This window comes from Talpa occidentalis, unplaced genomic scaffold (genome assembly GCF_014898055.3).
Source record: "Talpa occidentalis isolate TD23 unplaced genomic scaffold, MPIMG_talOcc4v2.1 talOcc4.6, whole genome shotgun sequence".
Classification (NCBI taxonomy): Eukaryota; Metazoa; Chordata; class Mammalia; order Eulipotyphla; family Talpidae; genus Talpa; species Talpa occidentalis.
Window position 1 is genome coordinate 100,387,252 of NW_023604972.1, and position 17,951 is coordinate 100,405,202.

The 17,951-nt window shown below is 34.8% G+C and overlaps 1 protein-coding gene across 14 annotated transcripts in view; it reads right to left on the bottom strand.

The window, feature by feature from the left end:
• MEF2C (myocyte enhancer factor 2C) overlaps positions 1 to 17,951 on the bottom strand; it is a 150,202-nt gene that overhangs the window by 85,022 nt on the left and 47,229 nt on the right. For 4 of the 14 annotated variants that reach the window (XM_037529264.2, XM_054688171.1, XM_037529261.2 and 1 more), the window contains exon 2: positions 9,728 to 9,923. In XM_037529264.2, the coding sequence (XP_037385161.1) occupies positions 9,728 to 9,781 (54 nt within the window). In that variant the 5' untranslated portion in view covers positions 9,782 to 9,923. Of the gene's footprint in view, positions 1 to 9,727; positions 9,924 to 11,698; positions 12,092 to 12,971; positions 13,152 to 17,951 lie in introns of those variants that run through there. The other 10 variants (XM_054688170.1, XM_037529260.2, XM_037529257.2 and 7 more) reach the window with 7 other exon arrangements.

Consider the following 17,951-nt stretch of genomic DNA (forward strand, 5'->3'; position numbering starts at 1 on the left):
GTTTTTATATAGCATATTGTCTTTGTTGATTTTTTATAGGAAGTTCATAGACTTTATGATGTTATTCACTACATTTGGCAATATGTCTTTGAACTTATTATTTGTTGCAGTTTATCATTCCCATTCCTCAGATAATAACTGAGACATAAATTGTGTTATCCAGGGTTACTGAACTAGTCCCTGGATAAACTAGAAAGAGAACCCTCTTCACATAAAACTCCTCAATCTTTATGGTCCTCCATCTTTTAAAAAATTGTGCATTTCAGGGGCTGAAGTTCGGCACAGCGTGGTCACCATTAACCATTCATCGAGCGGTCACCATTAACCATTCATCGAGCAGTGGGCAGCTAGTGTCCTTTGTATGGTTACACTAAGAATCGTCGTCAGCAATTCTGATGAGTATCACAGGATAGTACATAAGATATTAATTAATGTAAGGATAGCTTTCTAGGTTAAAGTAAAAAAATAACACTAACAACACTAAAATTGAGAAGTTGGTTTCTAGGTTTGGACAATAAGTCAAAGCTCCTTTTGTGTGGACCCTGCAGCCAGCTCTGCCCTCAGACCTCAAGCCATTCCCACTAAAGCGGATGAGAACCACATACATGCACTAGTGGGCACAAACTAGTTCTATATTTATGGATGTTTGTTTAAATTTCTCAAAATGAGAAGCATTTTGGTCAGTAGCAAACACAGGTCTGTTTGCAGTCGGAATAAAAAAGGTGGACCTCACCTCTGATTTACACACAGGCAATGTAAATAACAAGTTCTAAAAACAGAGGATAAGTTCTGTATCATTTCTTACAGGGTAGGGAAATTAGTTTGACTAGTGTATAACAAACAGAAAGGGCATTTCATCATGAGTCTCCGCGGCTCCTCCGCTGAACCTCCCCATCCAGTTTCATTCATAAAGTCACCTCAGAAGAACTTTCCTGCCATATTAACTGTGGAAGTCCCTGCATATCACAGGAAAAAGATCTGAATAAATGAAGGAAAAAGATGTCTGGAAACAGTAGTTACTCACATTCATAAGAAAAACTGAATCTTAGCTCCATGCGACTTTAGGAGCACCACTGTGGGAAGCAACATAATCTTATTTATAGGTCTCCGATACTTTCTAAAAAAATTGGCATATTTCTCATCCTATCTTAATCGAGCATTCGTCTGTTCATTGAGTGGAGAATTTTGTATTTATTTCTTTAACTCATTAATAGTAGTTGCTTTGTATTAGAATATATTTAAAACTAATACCATCAGATAATTCTATTTTCAAAGTTCATTTGAGGTTTTAGCCTTTTTGCTCCTAGTCATGATTACTATAAACCTCATCATATGAAAATATTTTTGATCCCTTTCTTCTCACTCCCAGTCTAGACTATCTCTCAGCTTCCTCCCAGTTAGGAAAACAGAGTGACTACAGAGTGACAAGATGGACAGCTCACGGGCACAATGCCCTCTCTAGTCCAGAACCAGGAGGTCCTCCTATGTGTTTAAAGGGTTAGGGATGGAGTCAGGAGTCTGCAACGACAATCTCTAATTGAAAAAAAAAAGGAAATGCCCTCTTAAATGCTCTTTTTCTTTCCCTGGCTTATTCCTGACAGTAAGTAATGGTACAACTGTTCTAAAGTATTTCTCTTCAATTTTATTTTGTTTAATTCAGTCTGTCATTAGAAAGGCTTGCGAGCTTTAGGCTTGATGATTACTCTCGGTGGGAGGAAGTAATGCCACTGCAGACTTGTGTTCTAGACAAGCGCCCCTTTATACAATGACGGGGCCTGCCATCGTAAATGAAAGGCTCTTTAAAGAGCAGTGAGGGACTCTTTTAAGCAGACTGCTACCATGTGCTGTAACCCTCCAGCATAACTTGCGAGGATGAGACAGCAGTGTGTTCTGCTGCAAAGAGGACTATTGTCCTCGTTAGCCTCAAGCAAATTGAGCCTGTTTCACTGCAATGCAGCAGGATTTCCAAAGGGTTTTTCAGCAGCAGTTCCTAAAATTCTGAACACGATAAAGGGATTAAAATAGGGAGCTTAGAGTGTGGAATTTGGACCGCTACCAACCCCTCATCCTATGTCAACACCCCAAATTCCAAAATGAAACTTCAAATCCTGTGCACTGGGCACTATTTTGAGGAAAAATAATATAAATGGGCTTGAGATCACAATGAAATAACTGAATCTATATTAATTAACTTGAGTTTATTGACAAACTCAGTGTAAAAATAAAATTCAAAACTTGTGATAGATGATTTCTGAGCGATCTGGCCACATGAAAAAAAGGAAAAAATATGATTTACAATTATTAAATTGCTCAGGAGTAAAAAGATTTTACTATGGTCCATTTTTCAGCCTAAGAATATTTTGGACATAAACAAGGACTATCACTTAATATTTTAAATTTTGATAGATGCTGTTCAGATGTGATTGATTTGTTAAAGAACTGATTAACATTTTTAAATCCAACCTGCAGATGCCCTCATAAGATAAAGACCTCTATTGCTCTATTCTTCATACATGAAAAATATATAATTTGGATCTGAGAGGAATCAAATAAACCAGATTAATATTTTGGGGGCAAAACATGTTTACTAGTTTAACAAAGCCAAAATGTACCTAAGGTAAAGGTCAAAGACGGCTTCATTCCCTGCTGAGCAAATGCTCAGGAAGCACATTTGTCTACATTTCCTGTCATAACAGGAAGAGTGTAACTTCTTCCTTTCCACAATGGCTTCAGCTTTACCTCCTAACTCCAATATTTTCTCCCTGAGGGCCTTCCAAATCAATCCTTGTAAGACAGACGGCAGGAGGCTGTCTCCTTTGTAGTTTCCAAACAGTTGCATTTGTTGAAATGTTATTTAAATGGTAGTGATTTCTTAAGTTAAACTGTTCCAACTTAAAATTAAAACTAAAATTTCCAAATATTTAGAGAAGTTCTCTTATTATGGTTGGTGGTTCAACATATTTTGAAAGAAAAACAAATACATATTCCTTATTTTGGAATTTCATTTATTTCAATTTAATTATGCTATTCATTTATTTCTTTGACCAAAGCCATTATTCCTTAGGGTGGGGGTGGGGAAGTTTTCAAACTGTCTTCAGTAAGAATAATTTGGGATGTAAATTTTAAAAATATTTTCACCATAATAACTTTTGAAGGAGCTCATTTTAAAGGAATAAATTACAATGTTAAAGGAAGTCTAGACTGCAAAGGATATGGCTTTTGAAACAATTAGCAACATGTTCTTTAATCTACAGTTTGGAAGAAACCTCTTGGTTTATGTGGTCTGTTTTAATGCTAATATTTTTAGTGTTGGTTTCTCAGTAATACAATGTCACACAGTTTGTGCATTTGCAAAGCAAAAGGTGACTTGCAGCAAACAGAATGATGTGTGCATGCATCCGCAGAGGGGGTCAGTGCCATTCAATGTCAGCTTTCTACATAAAATGATTGAGAGACAATACAAGCATCAGAACTTTCCTAAATTGCAATTTTAAATGGAAATCACATGAGCTACACAAATTAGAACTGAAACAACAACAAAATCTGAAGTCTTCAAGTGCAAAACAGCTCTGTCTTAAAGTGACAGAATTTGAGAGGAGATAGTTGTGTTTTTCCTTGTGAAAATGTTGACGCCTCTTGTATTTCCTATCGGAGGAAAGCTAAAATGAACGAGTTTGATGGCAATTAAGGCAATACATTGCTGTCAGTAAAGGAATAGAACTAGCTGACAAGAATTTAAAATGTTCCACACCATATGGGACAGAGTAAGTATGTGGTGCATATCACTATGAATCAAGGACACAGAGGAAACACTATTCGTGGATTGTTTCAAATTGCCAGAATAGAATAGAAATGAATAGTCTAATGTCAGAGCTATTAAGTACACCTCTGAACACTCTGGCTACTCCTTTTTTTGATCGTGAAACTCACAAAAGTACTCCCGATGTCATTTTTCCCTCTGGTTTTTTCAGTCTTTTCAATAACCAGTAATTCCAATGCTTTTGTACAAAAACTGTTCCCTTTGGTGATTTTAAGATTAATGAAAGAACGATTTAACTTACAGGCAAGGGGAACCTTTAAGTAGATAGCCAGAGTACGCACTAATGTACCCTGTAATTCAATTCTGAGATGTACTAAGTTCTAATATATTACTATGATACACGTTAATTTTATTTATATGAGAGTAATAAAAATTTTTATACAACCTCAGGGGAGGCAGTCAGTTCCTAAAAAATGATAATGAGGAAAAGAAGGCATAAGCATCGTCATTATAAGGTATTTGCTGCTTTATTTTGAAGTTAGAAATGAAAAAACAATACTTCTGTACCAACTGAACTTTTCATTTATTTGATTTGAAACAAAAGTTCATATCCTCATTGACACAGTTAACTCTCTTATAGTAAAGTATAATTTCCTCTCAAATAATATATACTTGCTGATATGCATGAGCATCTGACAAGTTTGGAAGTTCTGTTTGTGAGGATGGGAAAGGAAGATAGTTTGATTGGATTTCTCTGTCCTTTAACTCATGGCTAAAAATTCATCACAGCTATTTTCTTGAAGCAATTTATTTGTATTTCTAGATTATCCAGTCCTTCACATTTAAAGAGTGAATGCATCTCAATTTCAACAAATTTTATATTAGGTCGGAACGCTCAAGTTTAGAACAGAAATTAGCTTTTTCACTTTTGAGTCCTTTGAGACAATCAAAACATCTCTTTATTTTTCAGTTTCATTCAGAAAATACCAAATTTAGTTTACAAACATCAGCATGTATACACTGTCAGAGGTTGCATGTATACTGAACATGCTTATCCAGTGCCTCCCCCCACCCCAAACGCATTTAAAATAATTTATAAGACACATAAACTGATAGGAACATAAAAAAAAAAGTTAGAAAATTTAACAGCTATGAATTTTGAATTCTCTTTAGTCGTAAGGGGATTCTCCTGATATATTAACAGGAGTATGTTGCTAATTTTCTTTAATTTGTGCTCCAGTTATTGCACTGATAATTACATGAAGTTTTGTTTGCTGGCAAAAACTGTTAGCATGCTAGATCTGGTGGAAGTAAAGAACTTAAGATGTCTGAAAATCTTTTATCCTTAACTTACTCCAATTGGTCCTGCAATTTGGCAAGGATTTTCCCCTTAAAATTATTCAAATATTTAAATATCTTTTTATAACAAGTCATACAAATTCAGGTTTACCTCTCCTATCCTTTCAAAGTAGGAAAGCTGAATATTTTAAATACAAGCATAGAAATAAACAGGTTTTAAAATATTTCTTCCTTAAATTCTATTTGTAAGGCGAGTTATATAAGGACAAAACTCATTTAAAGACCTGACTGTTTCAGGAGCTTAGTAAAATCTAGTACCAGATGAAGGAGAAAAAGATTATTGCCTAATTGATAAAGGAACTTAAGTAGTAAAAAAAAATGCAGAAGTAGAGACTGAAATTGGTATTAGAATAAGCTGAAAGTTTTAAGTACTAAAAAAGGTAATAAGTAGTTAAAAATAATAGTAATGTGCATTTGAAAATAAGTCCACAAACATAGAATTTAGGAAACTACCTGGTCCCATCCTTGTCACAAGTCCTGCCTTGCAAATATTCTGTATGATTTTCCTTCCTGTTACGAGCCATTCTCTGCCAGCTGTTGTCCTGATACCATCTCTATCCCCGCCCCACCTTAGCTCCCAAGGTTCTTTTACGTTCCTGCTCTGCTCTAATCCATTTTCCCTTCTGTCTCTTAGATACCCCTTTACGGTTAAACCTTCTTGAAATGAAGGTTCAGGGAGCAATCTTTAGTGTGCTACCCAGTACAGGAGTTGTTGTGGTGGAAACCATATTCATAGTAACTACCGTAGAGCATGGTTCAAAGAGCACAAGTCTTAATAGGAAGAGCTAATAGGCAGATGTATTGAGCGCTTATTATACTACTAGGTGTTTTCCATTCATCTTCTCACTTAATTATCTCAATGACCTCATGAGGATAGTCCTATTTTTCAATCCCTACTCTATCGATGAAGGAACTGATAAGGCTCCAAGGGGTTAACTCACTTGCTGGAGGTTCATCCAGCTAGGAGGTGGCAGAACTAGAACCAGAACTAAGTGTGTGGGTCTCTAAAAATCATAGTCTTTGTCATTATTTTATACCGGATGCAGTATGATGTAATAGGGAAAGGCAATGACGTGACACCATGTTTTCAGCTTTTACATTATATAGGATGCAGCAGGACAAAATTGAGAAAAAGCGTGTTTTGTTTTGTCTTCTTAAGTCTGAAAGCTTTGAGTTCAAATCATGGCCATGTCCTAGTATTAACTATTGGACTTCAAAGTTTTCATGACCTATGCCCAGCCCAGTGTTTAATCTCCTTGCTTCCTTTTCTGAATTCCTCTATATCAGGCTGAAGCTCCACAGGCCTTGTTTGGCGCCTAAGCAAAATCCTTCCTATCTCAAGGATCTTTGCATATTCTGTTCTTTCTGGAATGTTGTCACCTGCCTAACTTTGAGATCTTTTACCATTTCCTCAGAGACCCTTTCTCCGACCCCCACCTCCTGTTATTTTTTCATAACACTCCATAGTTTCATTCATAACACATATGAATGAAATTTTTGTTATATGTTTGAGTATTTCAGGTCTGTTTCATCTCACTATGGATCCACATATTGGCCCACATTCCACATCCAGCTATCCCATTTTTGTCAGTAAAGTTTCATTAAAACATAGATATACCATTTGTTCACACACCATCTATGACTGCTTTCAAGACAAGGACACAGCTGAATAGTTAATAGTTGGCCTTGGCTTACAAGGCCAAAATATATTTACCTGGCTCTTTACAGAAAAAGCTTGCTGACTCTGTGGCAAATGATAAACTGATGAGATTCTTATCCACCCTGAATACTTACTGTTAGACACACTGTAGCTTAGTAATATTTGTTGATTTAAAAAATAAATGAGATTAATAAGAAGTAAGTGGAGTAATAAATATGTAGACCTTGGTACAAGTAGCTACTTTTATTAAGTTAACTGAACATTTCTGTAAGACACTGAAAATTCATGGTTTCAGTTATTTTTACATACTAGCTTAAGAAATCTATCTTGTTCAGGGTAGAAATTGAGAAAAAAGTAGTTTTCCTAACCTTGAAAACTCTGGGGAATTTTAACAAATAAAAGCTACTAATTTTCATTTCCCCAAAACTCTTTTATCTATATAATCAGAGATTTTGAAATTTAGCTGTTCTCTACTCTATTATGAAAGATAAAATAAGGGTGAAATTTGATTTGAGCAATTTGCCAATCTGATTCACCACAGTTTGCTTTCTTAGTGATACACAACTTATCATATCAGCTTTGTAATATTTCACTTCACACTCAAGTCAGTATTTCTTATTCTGGTAAAAGCACACCCTGTTCTCTGTATAGCCAAATAAACACCTGCAAAGGCAGATGGGGTCTTTTACTACCTGTAAGAAAAGATGACAGTGAGCCATTGTGTGAGGTTCTGTTACTTTATAGAATCTATGGTGGGGAAAGCTTCAAAAAGGCAAAGAAGCTAACATTTTTCTTTCAACATGTGAACACAGTTTAAAGGAAACTCAGGTTAAGGGTATTGCCACACTTCATATGCCATGCTGTTGCGGATTTGCTGTGTTGATTATTAGAAGTGACCTACAAGTCTTAGAGTCTTTCCCAAATGGCTCTCATAGCCATTCCTGTAAAAGGTGAGAGGCAGGCATTATAAACATTTGTAAGTAAGATGCCTGTTTAAAACTGCCAATAGTCATTTAAAATAATCACTGAAATATATATTTACACATGGCAGTTTCAATTTTACTAATTCCATTTAAGAGGACTGAGACTGGAGATAAGAATAAATGATCTAAAATTCTATAGAATGAAATCAAGGAATTCATCCTTGGGATTAAAGAAAAATAAGATAAACCAAGCTGAATTTAAATAAGTTTTCTTCTCCTAAAGTTATTATGACTTCTAACATGGGTGAGAGTAATAGCAATTGTAGATGCAACTATATTTAAATTAACAAAAGGTGTTTAATTATTAGCTCAGAAGTATGATGTTAAAATTCTTGTAATTCTCTGAGTTTTATATTCCTTTATAAAGCATAATAAAAACTTATGAATTCAAGCTGCAAAAATTTTCTTTTTCTTTGCAAGCAAAAGGAAGAGATAATGAATTTCATGAACCTAAAAATTACCTGGTATTATTAATGAAGAAGTATAGGTGCTAATTCATATAAATTTTGACTGTACCTAAAATAGACTGGAGTCCAGATAACAGGGTCCTAACAGTCAATGGTACATGATGTTTAATATTTCAGTCTTAATTTCACTTTCAAGCTATAAACCCATTTAAAAACACTGTGGTTTCATATTGACAGAATTATTGCTTTTTTGCTAGGCCCATAGGAAAATATTGAAGGAATCCATCATAAATCTTAGCATTATTCATTGTGTAGCTAATTTTTAGCCCAAAAGAGTTCAAGTCACATGTACATGAAATATAACTTAAAGGAATAAAATATGGAAATCTAAAAAGTTTCTTTACTTCTTAAAGGCATGCTGATTTTAATAAATAATAATAATAAATAATAATCTCACTCAGGTATAAATAATCTCACTCAGGCATAAATAATCTCACTCAGGTCTAAGAAGATAGGAAGGGACAACAGGGGAGATAAAGTATCTTTATTTTGGGAAATTAGAATCTTGTGGGCTCTCTCCAAGGCTGTCCTCTTATTGTTCCCCAGTGTGAATGGGCAACAGGCAAAGCTGTTTTGGAGCTTCCATGGTCAAGGAATGCCTGTTTTGCAGATTCCAATACCACGTGCAATGATATTGCATTGACAACATCATAATTTCTTTCAGGAATTATTATTTGATATTTAACATTAGGATGCATACAGATCACCCAGCTATCCTTACAAAGCCTAAGTAAACCCACTCTCGCCAAGTGTGAAGAAAAATAGAGCCAAATCACAATTCCTGATACATAAGTCTATAGCTGAATACAGCATTTGGATGCAGAAGTTCTTTGTAATAGATGAGTTGCATTACTCAGATATCATCATTGGAATTAGAAAAAAATTATATTATAACATCATCTGCCTCCATGTTTATAAAATTCAGGGTTTAAACAAAATGATGTGGTTGATGTCTTAACCATTCTTGCCGATGTCTTAAATTACTAGTATTTTGTATGGGTGTTTTCTTTGTTGTCAGCACAACATTAAATATTTTGGATGTATTTCCAAGTCTCTTACTGTGAATAGAATGAAAGACACTTTTATACAGAATATTTACCCTATATTATAAACTTTTAAATGGATGACCACAAAAGGCCTGGTTCCCATGAATATGAGAATATCTTTGTTTGATGATGCATGCAATGTAGCAATGTTATGCTTATTAACTCTTAATTATTGAGCGATTCATGTTACTCAGTACAGCTCCCTTTTAAAATGCATGTTGAAGTAAAAAGTGAATAGGAATGTGTAAACTATATTTCTAACAGATAAAGTGATTTTTCTCCTCTACATTTAAGAGACTACTAGCACTTAAGCTAGCCACATTTAATTCACTAAAATTTCTCTTAATGGATGTTTATACAAGTTCAAAATTTTTCAGAACCATTAACATGTCTGAGGAAAATACAATAAATAGCTAAAGTAAGAAATGACTCAAAAAAATTTACCCACTCACCTGTCTGTTACGTTCATCCATAATCCTCGTAATCTGAATCTTTTTTCTCCCCATAGTCCCCGTTTTTCTTCTCTCTCTCGTTCCTGAAATTATGTATTTTTTCCTTCCTTTTCTTTCTCTTTCCTGTTTCCTCCAAACAAATCTCCTTCTTCAGCACTTGTACTGCTCAGTTCCCAAATTCCTGCATTCGTTCCTGCTGAACCAAAAAGAAAAATTAAATACCACTTTAACAGCAAGCCAGTTTCATAAGAGCTATCACATTCTAATTTAAAAAAGAAAATAAACTCTATGGAAGAAAGCCAATAAAATGAACAAAAATAAGTGTTTATTAAAGGTATATGGTATATCACATGCAGGAGCATATAAAGTAAAAATGGTTTGTTTTTATAATTAAAATAATCTCATAAGTAATTTAACAAGTCATTTAAATGATGAAAACTATGCGTTAAAGCCCAATTCTGTAAATGTATCTTTTGCAAAGAGTTTCTTAATACTTTTTAATGAAATTAGGTGACTATTTTCACCCTAATGTTATGAAAAATTACCTAAATCAGAGAGTTAATGAACCTTTATGTACCTGTGTATGCTAAGTAGGGCAGCTAATTCATTTCTGAAGGGAAAACAATCTCGTGTTTTGACAGCAGAGGTGATAACGTCCCTCGTTATGCAAATAGGATGGACTATTATGAAAGTGCTATTTGATATATGTAAATGTCAACTAATTTAAATCTAAATCCTTTCATCTTATTTTTCAAAAGTCACTGCTCTGAGAACACTGTAAAAATAATATGGGGTATTTAATCTTGCATAACAAGCCGCTATCAGTAGTGAGATATTCTTTTTCTTTTGAAAGCCCTTAAGCTATATCTTGAATACAAGAATCAAAAAAGATAATCATTCATAGAAAAAAAAGAAATGTGCAAAAATTAGGGTATTATTCCATTTATAACTATACTTTTTATAAGAAGCCATCAGTCCTCTAAATTTAAATATTTTAAGAAGACATATATCTCTGGGGAATAAGATACAATATTACAGAAGTTTGCTGTTACTGGAGATCTGTAGACCATGAATTAAAATTAAAGAAATGATCATAAATAACATGATAAACCCAAAGTGCCCAGAATATTAAAAGTATATATTTCACTTTGTTTTAAATTATATCTGAAAATATTGAATGTAATGAAAGTAAACTGCAGAAAATCAACAAGAAAGTAGTCAACAATTCTTTTTTATGTGCCACCAACAGCTTCAATTCTTCTATCCTGTCTGATGGCAGAGAATGCAACTACTTTACACATCGCTCAGAATTTCCCTGTTGCTTTTAGTTGGTATCTGACAACGGACCTGATAAATTCACACGTGTATTATGCAAAGCTAAACCAATGTCCCAGCTATTTAATAGATTGTTTGGCTCCAATTCAAAGTTATTGGAACAGGAAAGATGTTATACAGTTGGGCTGATCTTTTGATTTCCTTACTTTCTAAATTCTTTATCACCTTGAGTAAATTTTTTTTAATTTAAAGTTTTCTGTGATTATCTAATTGCAAAAGCTATTATGATATAATTAGTTCTGGTGGGTTAAGTGCTGCTTAAATACTAAGACCATTCATTCTCCTTTGCCCAATGCTTTTCTATTAAACTGCAGCTCAGTTCTGCCTCTGAGAATATATACATTGAGTAACATCATGACCACACAGTGTTCATCAGAAACTACTACTCCAGTAATATTTTTAAATATTGGAAGTAGTTCAACAGTTTTAAAGAGTTACATAAATAACTCACACTTGACAAATACACATGAAAAATTAGCTATAATAAGATATACTAAATTCACATTAAAATATGAAAATTCACAAAGCACAATTGCATCATACAGTCACTGTTGCCAAACACTGTCCACCTATTTTTAGAAACAGCCTTAAATATCACTCAACTGGGCAATTTTCCTGTGTTTCCTATAGTCTTACCTTAGGAGCAAGCAGCACGTTAGAATGGTATTTCCCATGCATGTGCAAGACCCCAAAAGGACAAACAGGCTTCCTCTAGCACAGAAAAGCCAACCCAAGAAGCCACAGTAAATGCATATGGGACAATTGCCTTTCCTTTCATTTAGCTGAGGCCTGCCTGTGGCACTCTTGGCTTACAGGACGAGGTCAGCCCAAGCGCTTATTCACTTTAAGGTGGAAGGTCAGGGTGGACGGATGAAAGTGTGGTGACAAGGGGGGGGAGACAAAACCTCGCACCAATCCTGATTTCAAAACACAAATAACCAAAGAAGGAGAAAAACATCCCTGGAGAAAGATCTCCTCAGAAAGGCAGAATTCCTGATGAGCATTATTTAGAAGAGTTCCTCTCTAGCACCACCCCGTATTTCACAACTTTTTGAAGGAGAGACACTTTTTTAAAAAGAGCAGAGCTAGGATGGTTTTTAATTCTTAAAACACAATGGTAACAAAGTTGGAGGAAGATAACAGTTTATATACCAAAGTTGATAAAAAAGGCCATTGAATATATTTTCCTTCTGAAATATGCAAAGTGGAAAGAAGCACATTCAACTTAAATTATTTTCGTATTTTCTGGAAAAATAAGTAATTTCTTGAAGTGCTGCCATTTGAATATTTCAAAAATGCAAAATTTGATGTTACTACGTGCCTATGTCAAATACGATGCCGTGATGATGAGAAAAAGTAACTTCTCATGAAGTAAAATATAGCATGAAACACATCCCTTCAAACACTGGTTATGTGTCATCACATTTCAAGGCTCCTAGTAAATATTCAGAGTTAAGAAGGTCAACTTAGCATTCCTATATCTCTAACTTGATTTTTTATGCTAAAATGACAGTGTAAATCCGTTTCAAGTATTAATTTGTAGGAGGCCTAGAGAGACTGAAAAAGAGATTAGAGAACTTTAGTAATCTGTAAAATTGCTTTGTATGTATATGAAGAAAAGAATATAATAGCTGAACTACATGTAGAATTTCAAGTTATGTTGAGAACTTTCATTATGTACAATCAACCATAAGCTTAAAATAATTCCAGCAGCCTTGCCGCTACTTCTTTCCACATAAAAGCAGCATTCTTGGAAAATGACAGAGTTACATATAAACAATCAGTAATTAAAAAAAGAGAAGAAATGCTCTACCATAGTTACACTCTATAGAGTTATACTCTTGTGCATTCTTTTTTTTTTTATTTTTTGCCAACCTAAATATAAGAAAAATAAAATCAGGCTGCTTACTAAAAAGGGGAACTTCATTCTGGCAGGCTTCTGTTCACTTTGAGTTTGGCATAAGCAGACAGATGAAGGCAAAGTGGTTTGAGACCCAAGTAGAGAAGAATTTCTCGTGGACAGATGCTAAAGATCATTCTCCCACCCCACTCTGCTCTCTCATTTACAAACAAGTTCCCTTGAGTGACACACACCTCCTCTTCCCTGCCCCCTCTTTCCTCCCTCCCTTTTTCTTGCTTTCTCCCTTCCTCCCTCTCCTACAAATCCCTCCCAGTAACACAGAAGAATCTTGACAGAATGGCAGGAAACACGCACAGACTGGTCAGGGAAGGATATGATGTCAGCAACCACGAACAATAAAAGGTGTAAAGGTGCTTCCTTCCCTAAACTGTTCCAGAAGTGCAAAATGGGAACCAAAACTCTCCACTTCCTTCTCTGAGCAGAACTGTCTGAGTGTGCTATGCTGCACACCCCACACTGAGAGGCCTTGAGAGGTTCAGATAAGGGACAATAAGAGAAATCCAGACACAGGGACAAAATTTTTCATTTCTATTTTTGAAATACCTGAAAAAATCCATTTCAGCTCTAGGTTAGCATCTGGCATTATTGCTTTAAGAAATAAAAATAAGAAAGCTAACAAATTCACTTTGGTGAATCAGGAAATATACTGCAGTTGCCATTTATCGTGCCTCACAAAAATCATCTGACTTTGTTATTACAGTCGTATAATCTTAATTTATCCTTCAAGACAAATGAAGAGACTGATGGACATGTTATATATTTGGTATAAAATAGAATAACAAGAACTGGCAAAAACTCAACATTTGCTGGTAAAATATATTGATTAGTTCTTAACTGGCCCCCCAGTTAAAAAAAAAGATATATTGGGACCAAAATAGATTTCTATTTTATTAGAGCACTCAAACTTCTTTAAAAAAATTCACTCTAAGAACCCAAGTAACTATAACCTAAATTTTCAGTATCTAGTGAAATTACTTATTTTAATCTCATCACTATTAGGGTATTTCTAACGTGGAAATGGCAGTCTACCATAAGGTTTCTGTAGGAAGAAAACCACGTATCAAGTGGATTTGAGTCATCTTCAGATTTCAATCATCTTCCCACAACACTTTGATTTAGAAATTAAACATAACCTTCAGTTATGTGTTTTGATCTTAAGAGTAAGAGTGCCATGCCACATTAAAAGATGTGGGAAGAAATTAATTCTCTTCTGCTGCACTTATCTCTGCAAAGCATATATTTTGCTACAATAAGCACAATGCAGTCGCTTAAATAAAAACAGCCTATGAATAATGATAAAGCATTAAAATATTAGATGTCAATTTGCAAAGAAAGAATTCTGGTTTCCTTTTACCCATATTAACAAATAACTTTCATTACATTTTCATTAACACTAGTATCTTCATATAATGTTTGGGAAAAACTTGAGGCTGAAAATCAGCATACTGTATCAAATAACAAGATGGTATACCGGCAAACATATACAAGCTGGATATTTAGTAAGGCACAGAAATGAACATAAGCCCAGTTGCTGCAAGTCTGGTATTACTAATTCAAACAATTAAATGATTCATTATAATTTTAAGTAGAAAACTTTGTTCATTATGGTACACCTGAATACATATAACTCTCTATGAAATGTTTGAAAGACATATAAGGCATATAATTATATTTTGATTAAAAAGAACAAGTAGAAGTTAAGCATTTTTTTTCTCTTAAGAGATGTTCTGAACTTCAAAAGATAAAATAGTAATTATTATACCTTTTGGTACTTGACAAAATGATTTCTTATGAGTTAGGGGATATTTCCTCAGTCCTGAAAGTCACTCCCTCTAAGTTTACCAAATATACAGAATGCTATACTACCCAGTTATGAATGTAAGCTGAGTTCACTGCAAAGACACAGAGCCAAGATTTATCCTAGAACAGCAACCTTTTCCCACTGGATGAACCTCATCACGCCAAACATAAAGCTATTTTTCCATGTTATCCCACTTCAGTGTTAATATGGTCAATTTTGAGTCATCTGTAGGTCTCAGTAACATCATATCACACACACAAATAATAACATTGACTGTCTTTCAGCTCCTCACATAGGTCCTGATCTCTTCTACCACAAGGGCCTCTGCATAGATAATTCCCTCTGCCTGGAATGTTCCTCCTGTCCCCTTGTGTCACCTCAATACCATCCCTTCTTTTCAGACTCAGGTCTAGCTTCATCTTCTTAGGAAGCACATCATGCTCTCCTGATGGCATCAAATTTCCCTATAAGGACTCATGACCCCACTTACTCTTTGGTAGCACTTGCCACAGGTGAAACTGCACGTTTTGCCTGTCTTCCTCGCCATCTGTGGGTCAAGTCTGTACTGTCTTATTTTTTATTTCGCAGTATCTACCCAAGTGCCAGGCAGAGAGTAGGAGCTAATAACTATCCGTGAATTAACAGAATCCATTATTGTGTTTTCTTTCAGCTGAGGTATATTCTTCAGTTGCTATTTTTAATGACTACTGCAAGAACTTGTTTGTATTACCTATACCGAACCCGACTGATAACCTCACTTGGTCCTTTGTCATAGTTGCACAGCGTCTCATATGTGGAATAAGAATGATTTCTGCTGAGAAGTAGAAACTGACTGGAATTTGGTGTCAGGAAACTTAGGGCCCAAACTCCAGTTTGGTATGTAGCTGAGTGACTACAGACTGATTTCAGGACTTACTTTCCCTTGCCCTACAAAATGCTTGGTAGATACTTCTGATTCACATGGAGGATGTGATGGTCACTGAATGAGGTATTCTATGTGAAATGGTGGGTAGTAAGATGACAGGGGTCATGCCTTACTACTTGAAAGAGTGCTTTAATTTTGAGGCATAAATAGAAAGTTATATCATACAGACAGGTTATCAAGTGAATTGTAATCCTGAATAGACCATGAAACCCTCCCTTTGCAAAGGTAGTGATGAGCAACTTCTACCAGGTAATGCTTCATTTACCTCTTACCAATAGTCACTCTATGAAGAAAAACCTGTATGGTGTTATGAAAATTAAGAGTTTCTCTTAAGTAGCAGTCATGGAAGAGCTTCAGGCTGCAAAAGTAGAAATAACTAGGGAAATATATCAATTTTCCCAATGACCAAGGCTGCTGAAAACTCTACATTAATGCTTCTAGTCCTACTTTAATATCTTTCCCCAAGGACAAAAGGAGATGAAATGTATGTCAGAAATATAATAAGGCTAAAAAGGAGCTCGTTTTGAAAACCCCTGCAATTAATTTAATAAGTGTGCCTCACCTGCCATTATCACTGACATAAATCATTTTATTTACACAGTTCTAGAATTTAGAAGTCACATACCTTTAAACAACTGTATTGCATTATAAGCAATTTAATAAACACGAGGGAAGCAAAGCTTCCCGGTCATGGTTATTCATGCTATATTTTGTTTGGGACTTTTTATTCACACCGCAGCTTATACAGCATTCCCCATGCCAAAATAAACCCCCCAGAGGTCTAAACATGCTAAAAACCTCGTGCTATTCAACCACACCATGTTTTTTTTTTTTCTTTCCACATCATACTAAATAATTAATGCAGGGTGCTAGCATGTCTTTGCTTTTCTAATTTTTCTTTTATTTTCTAATTGTTCACAACAGTGCAGGCACCATGGTTTCTTCCATCAGTCACGGAATGATGTGGCAGGGCTTCACAAAGGTAAATTCCCTCACCATCCTCATCACAAAGCAAGAGCTACTATTCAGCATCGCAGACTATATTCTGCTCCCCAGCTGTAACCTCTCAATAAGCACACGCAGCTGGATTTTTGGTTGTAGTTATTGAACAAAGCAAGTTAAGCACTATACAATACCAATATCAGTGAAACAAAATTGTCAGCCTTCAAAGCATGCTAGACTTGAAGTAGGAGACGTTGTTATTATACATTTTCATCTTATTATGACAAAAATCTGAATTATCAGGCATCTCATGATATGGTTAGGAAAAAAATCTTATATTCATTTTTTCTCAATCTTTAATTTATCACATTTTGTTGTTTAAATAGAAAAGTTCTAAAGATTCAGAAGTCTGTATGTGTTGGCCAGTTTCTTGCCTTACTGATACATTTGGGGGTGTGTGTGTGTGTGGTGTCATACAAGCCTGTGTGTGTGTGTGTGTGTGGGCATGTGTATGCAGAAAGAACAAATCCATCCTGCACATGGTAAGAATAGATTTCAATCATTCAAAATGTACACATAAACAATGACAATACATGTTAATACACCCAAGTAGTCCTGAATATTATCACCAATATTATTAAGACTGTGATATGAGTGGTTAAAAGGGCATTCTAAGTAAAGGCTTTGTTTCATTCTCTATTCAAATACTATGTTAAATGATTGAAAATTATGTTCTTGAAAATAATCTGTCTCTGCTGTTATTTAATTTCCCAATTTATTTAACATTTAAAGACCTTGATATGGGAAGAAATACTATTGTCGTCATACCAATGTTTTCACTATATATTAAAGAGAATATACCTGATAAATCATCTGCCATTTGCACTGAACATCATTTATTTTTCCTGTGTGAGAAATTCACAAAATTTACATAAAAGCTTATATGTTAATATATAATATCCCAAGTGCCATAGTATCTCTCAAAATATAGATATTTGATCTTGCTATTACATCTGGCTCAACATGGAATCCAGTGATTCATCAATTTTTCTATTTCTCTTCATCTCTTTTACAGCATCCTAATCAACCTAATTAAGGCTTTGTTCATCTGAAACCTCCAATGACAATTTGTTTAACTCTATCCCACTGTGGTCTTCTTATAAGGAGAATTAAATCTGATCTTCTGACAGCAATCATTAAATGATCCCAACTGGCCCCAATTAAGCCACATGGCTCAGGGGCTTCCATACAGTCAAGTGCTAAGTTCTCGGTTTCATTTACACATCATTCTTTACCTTGG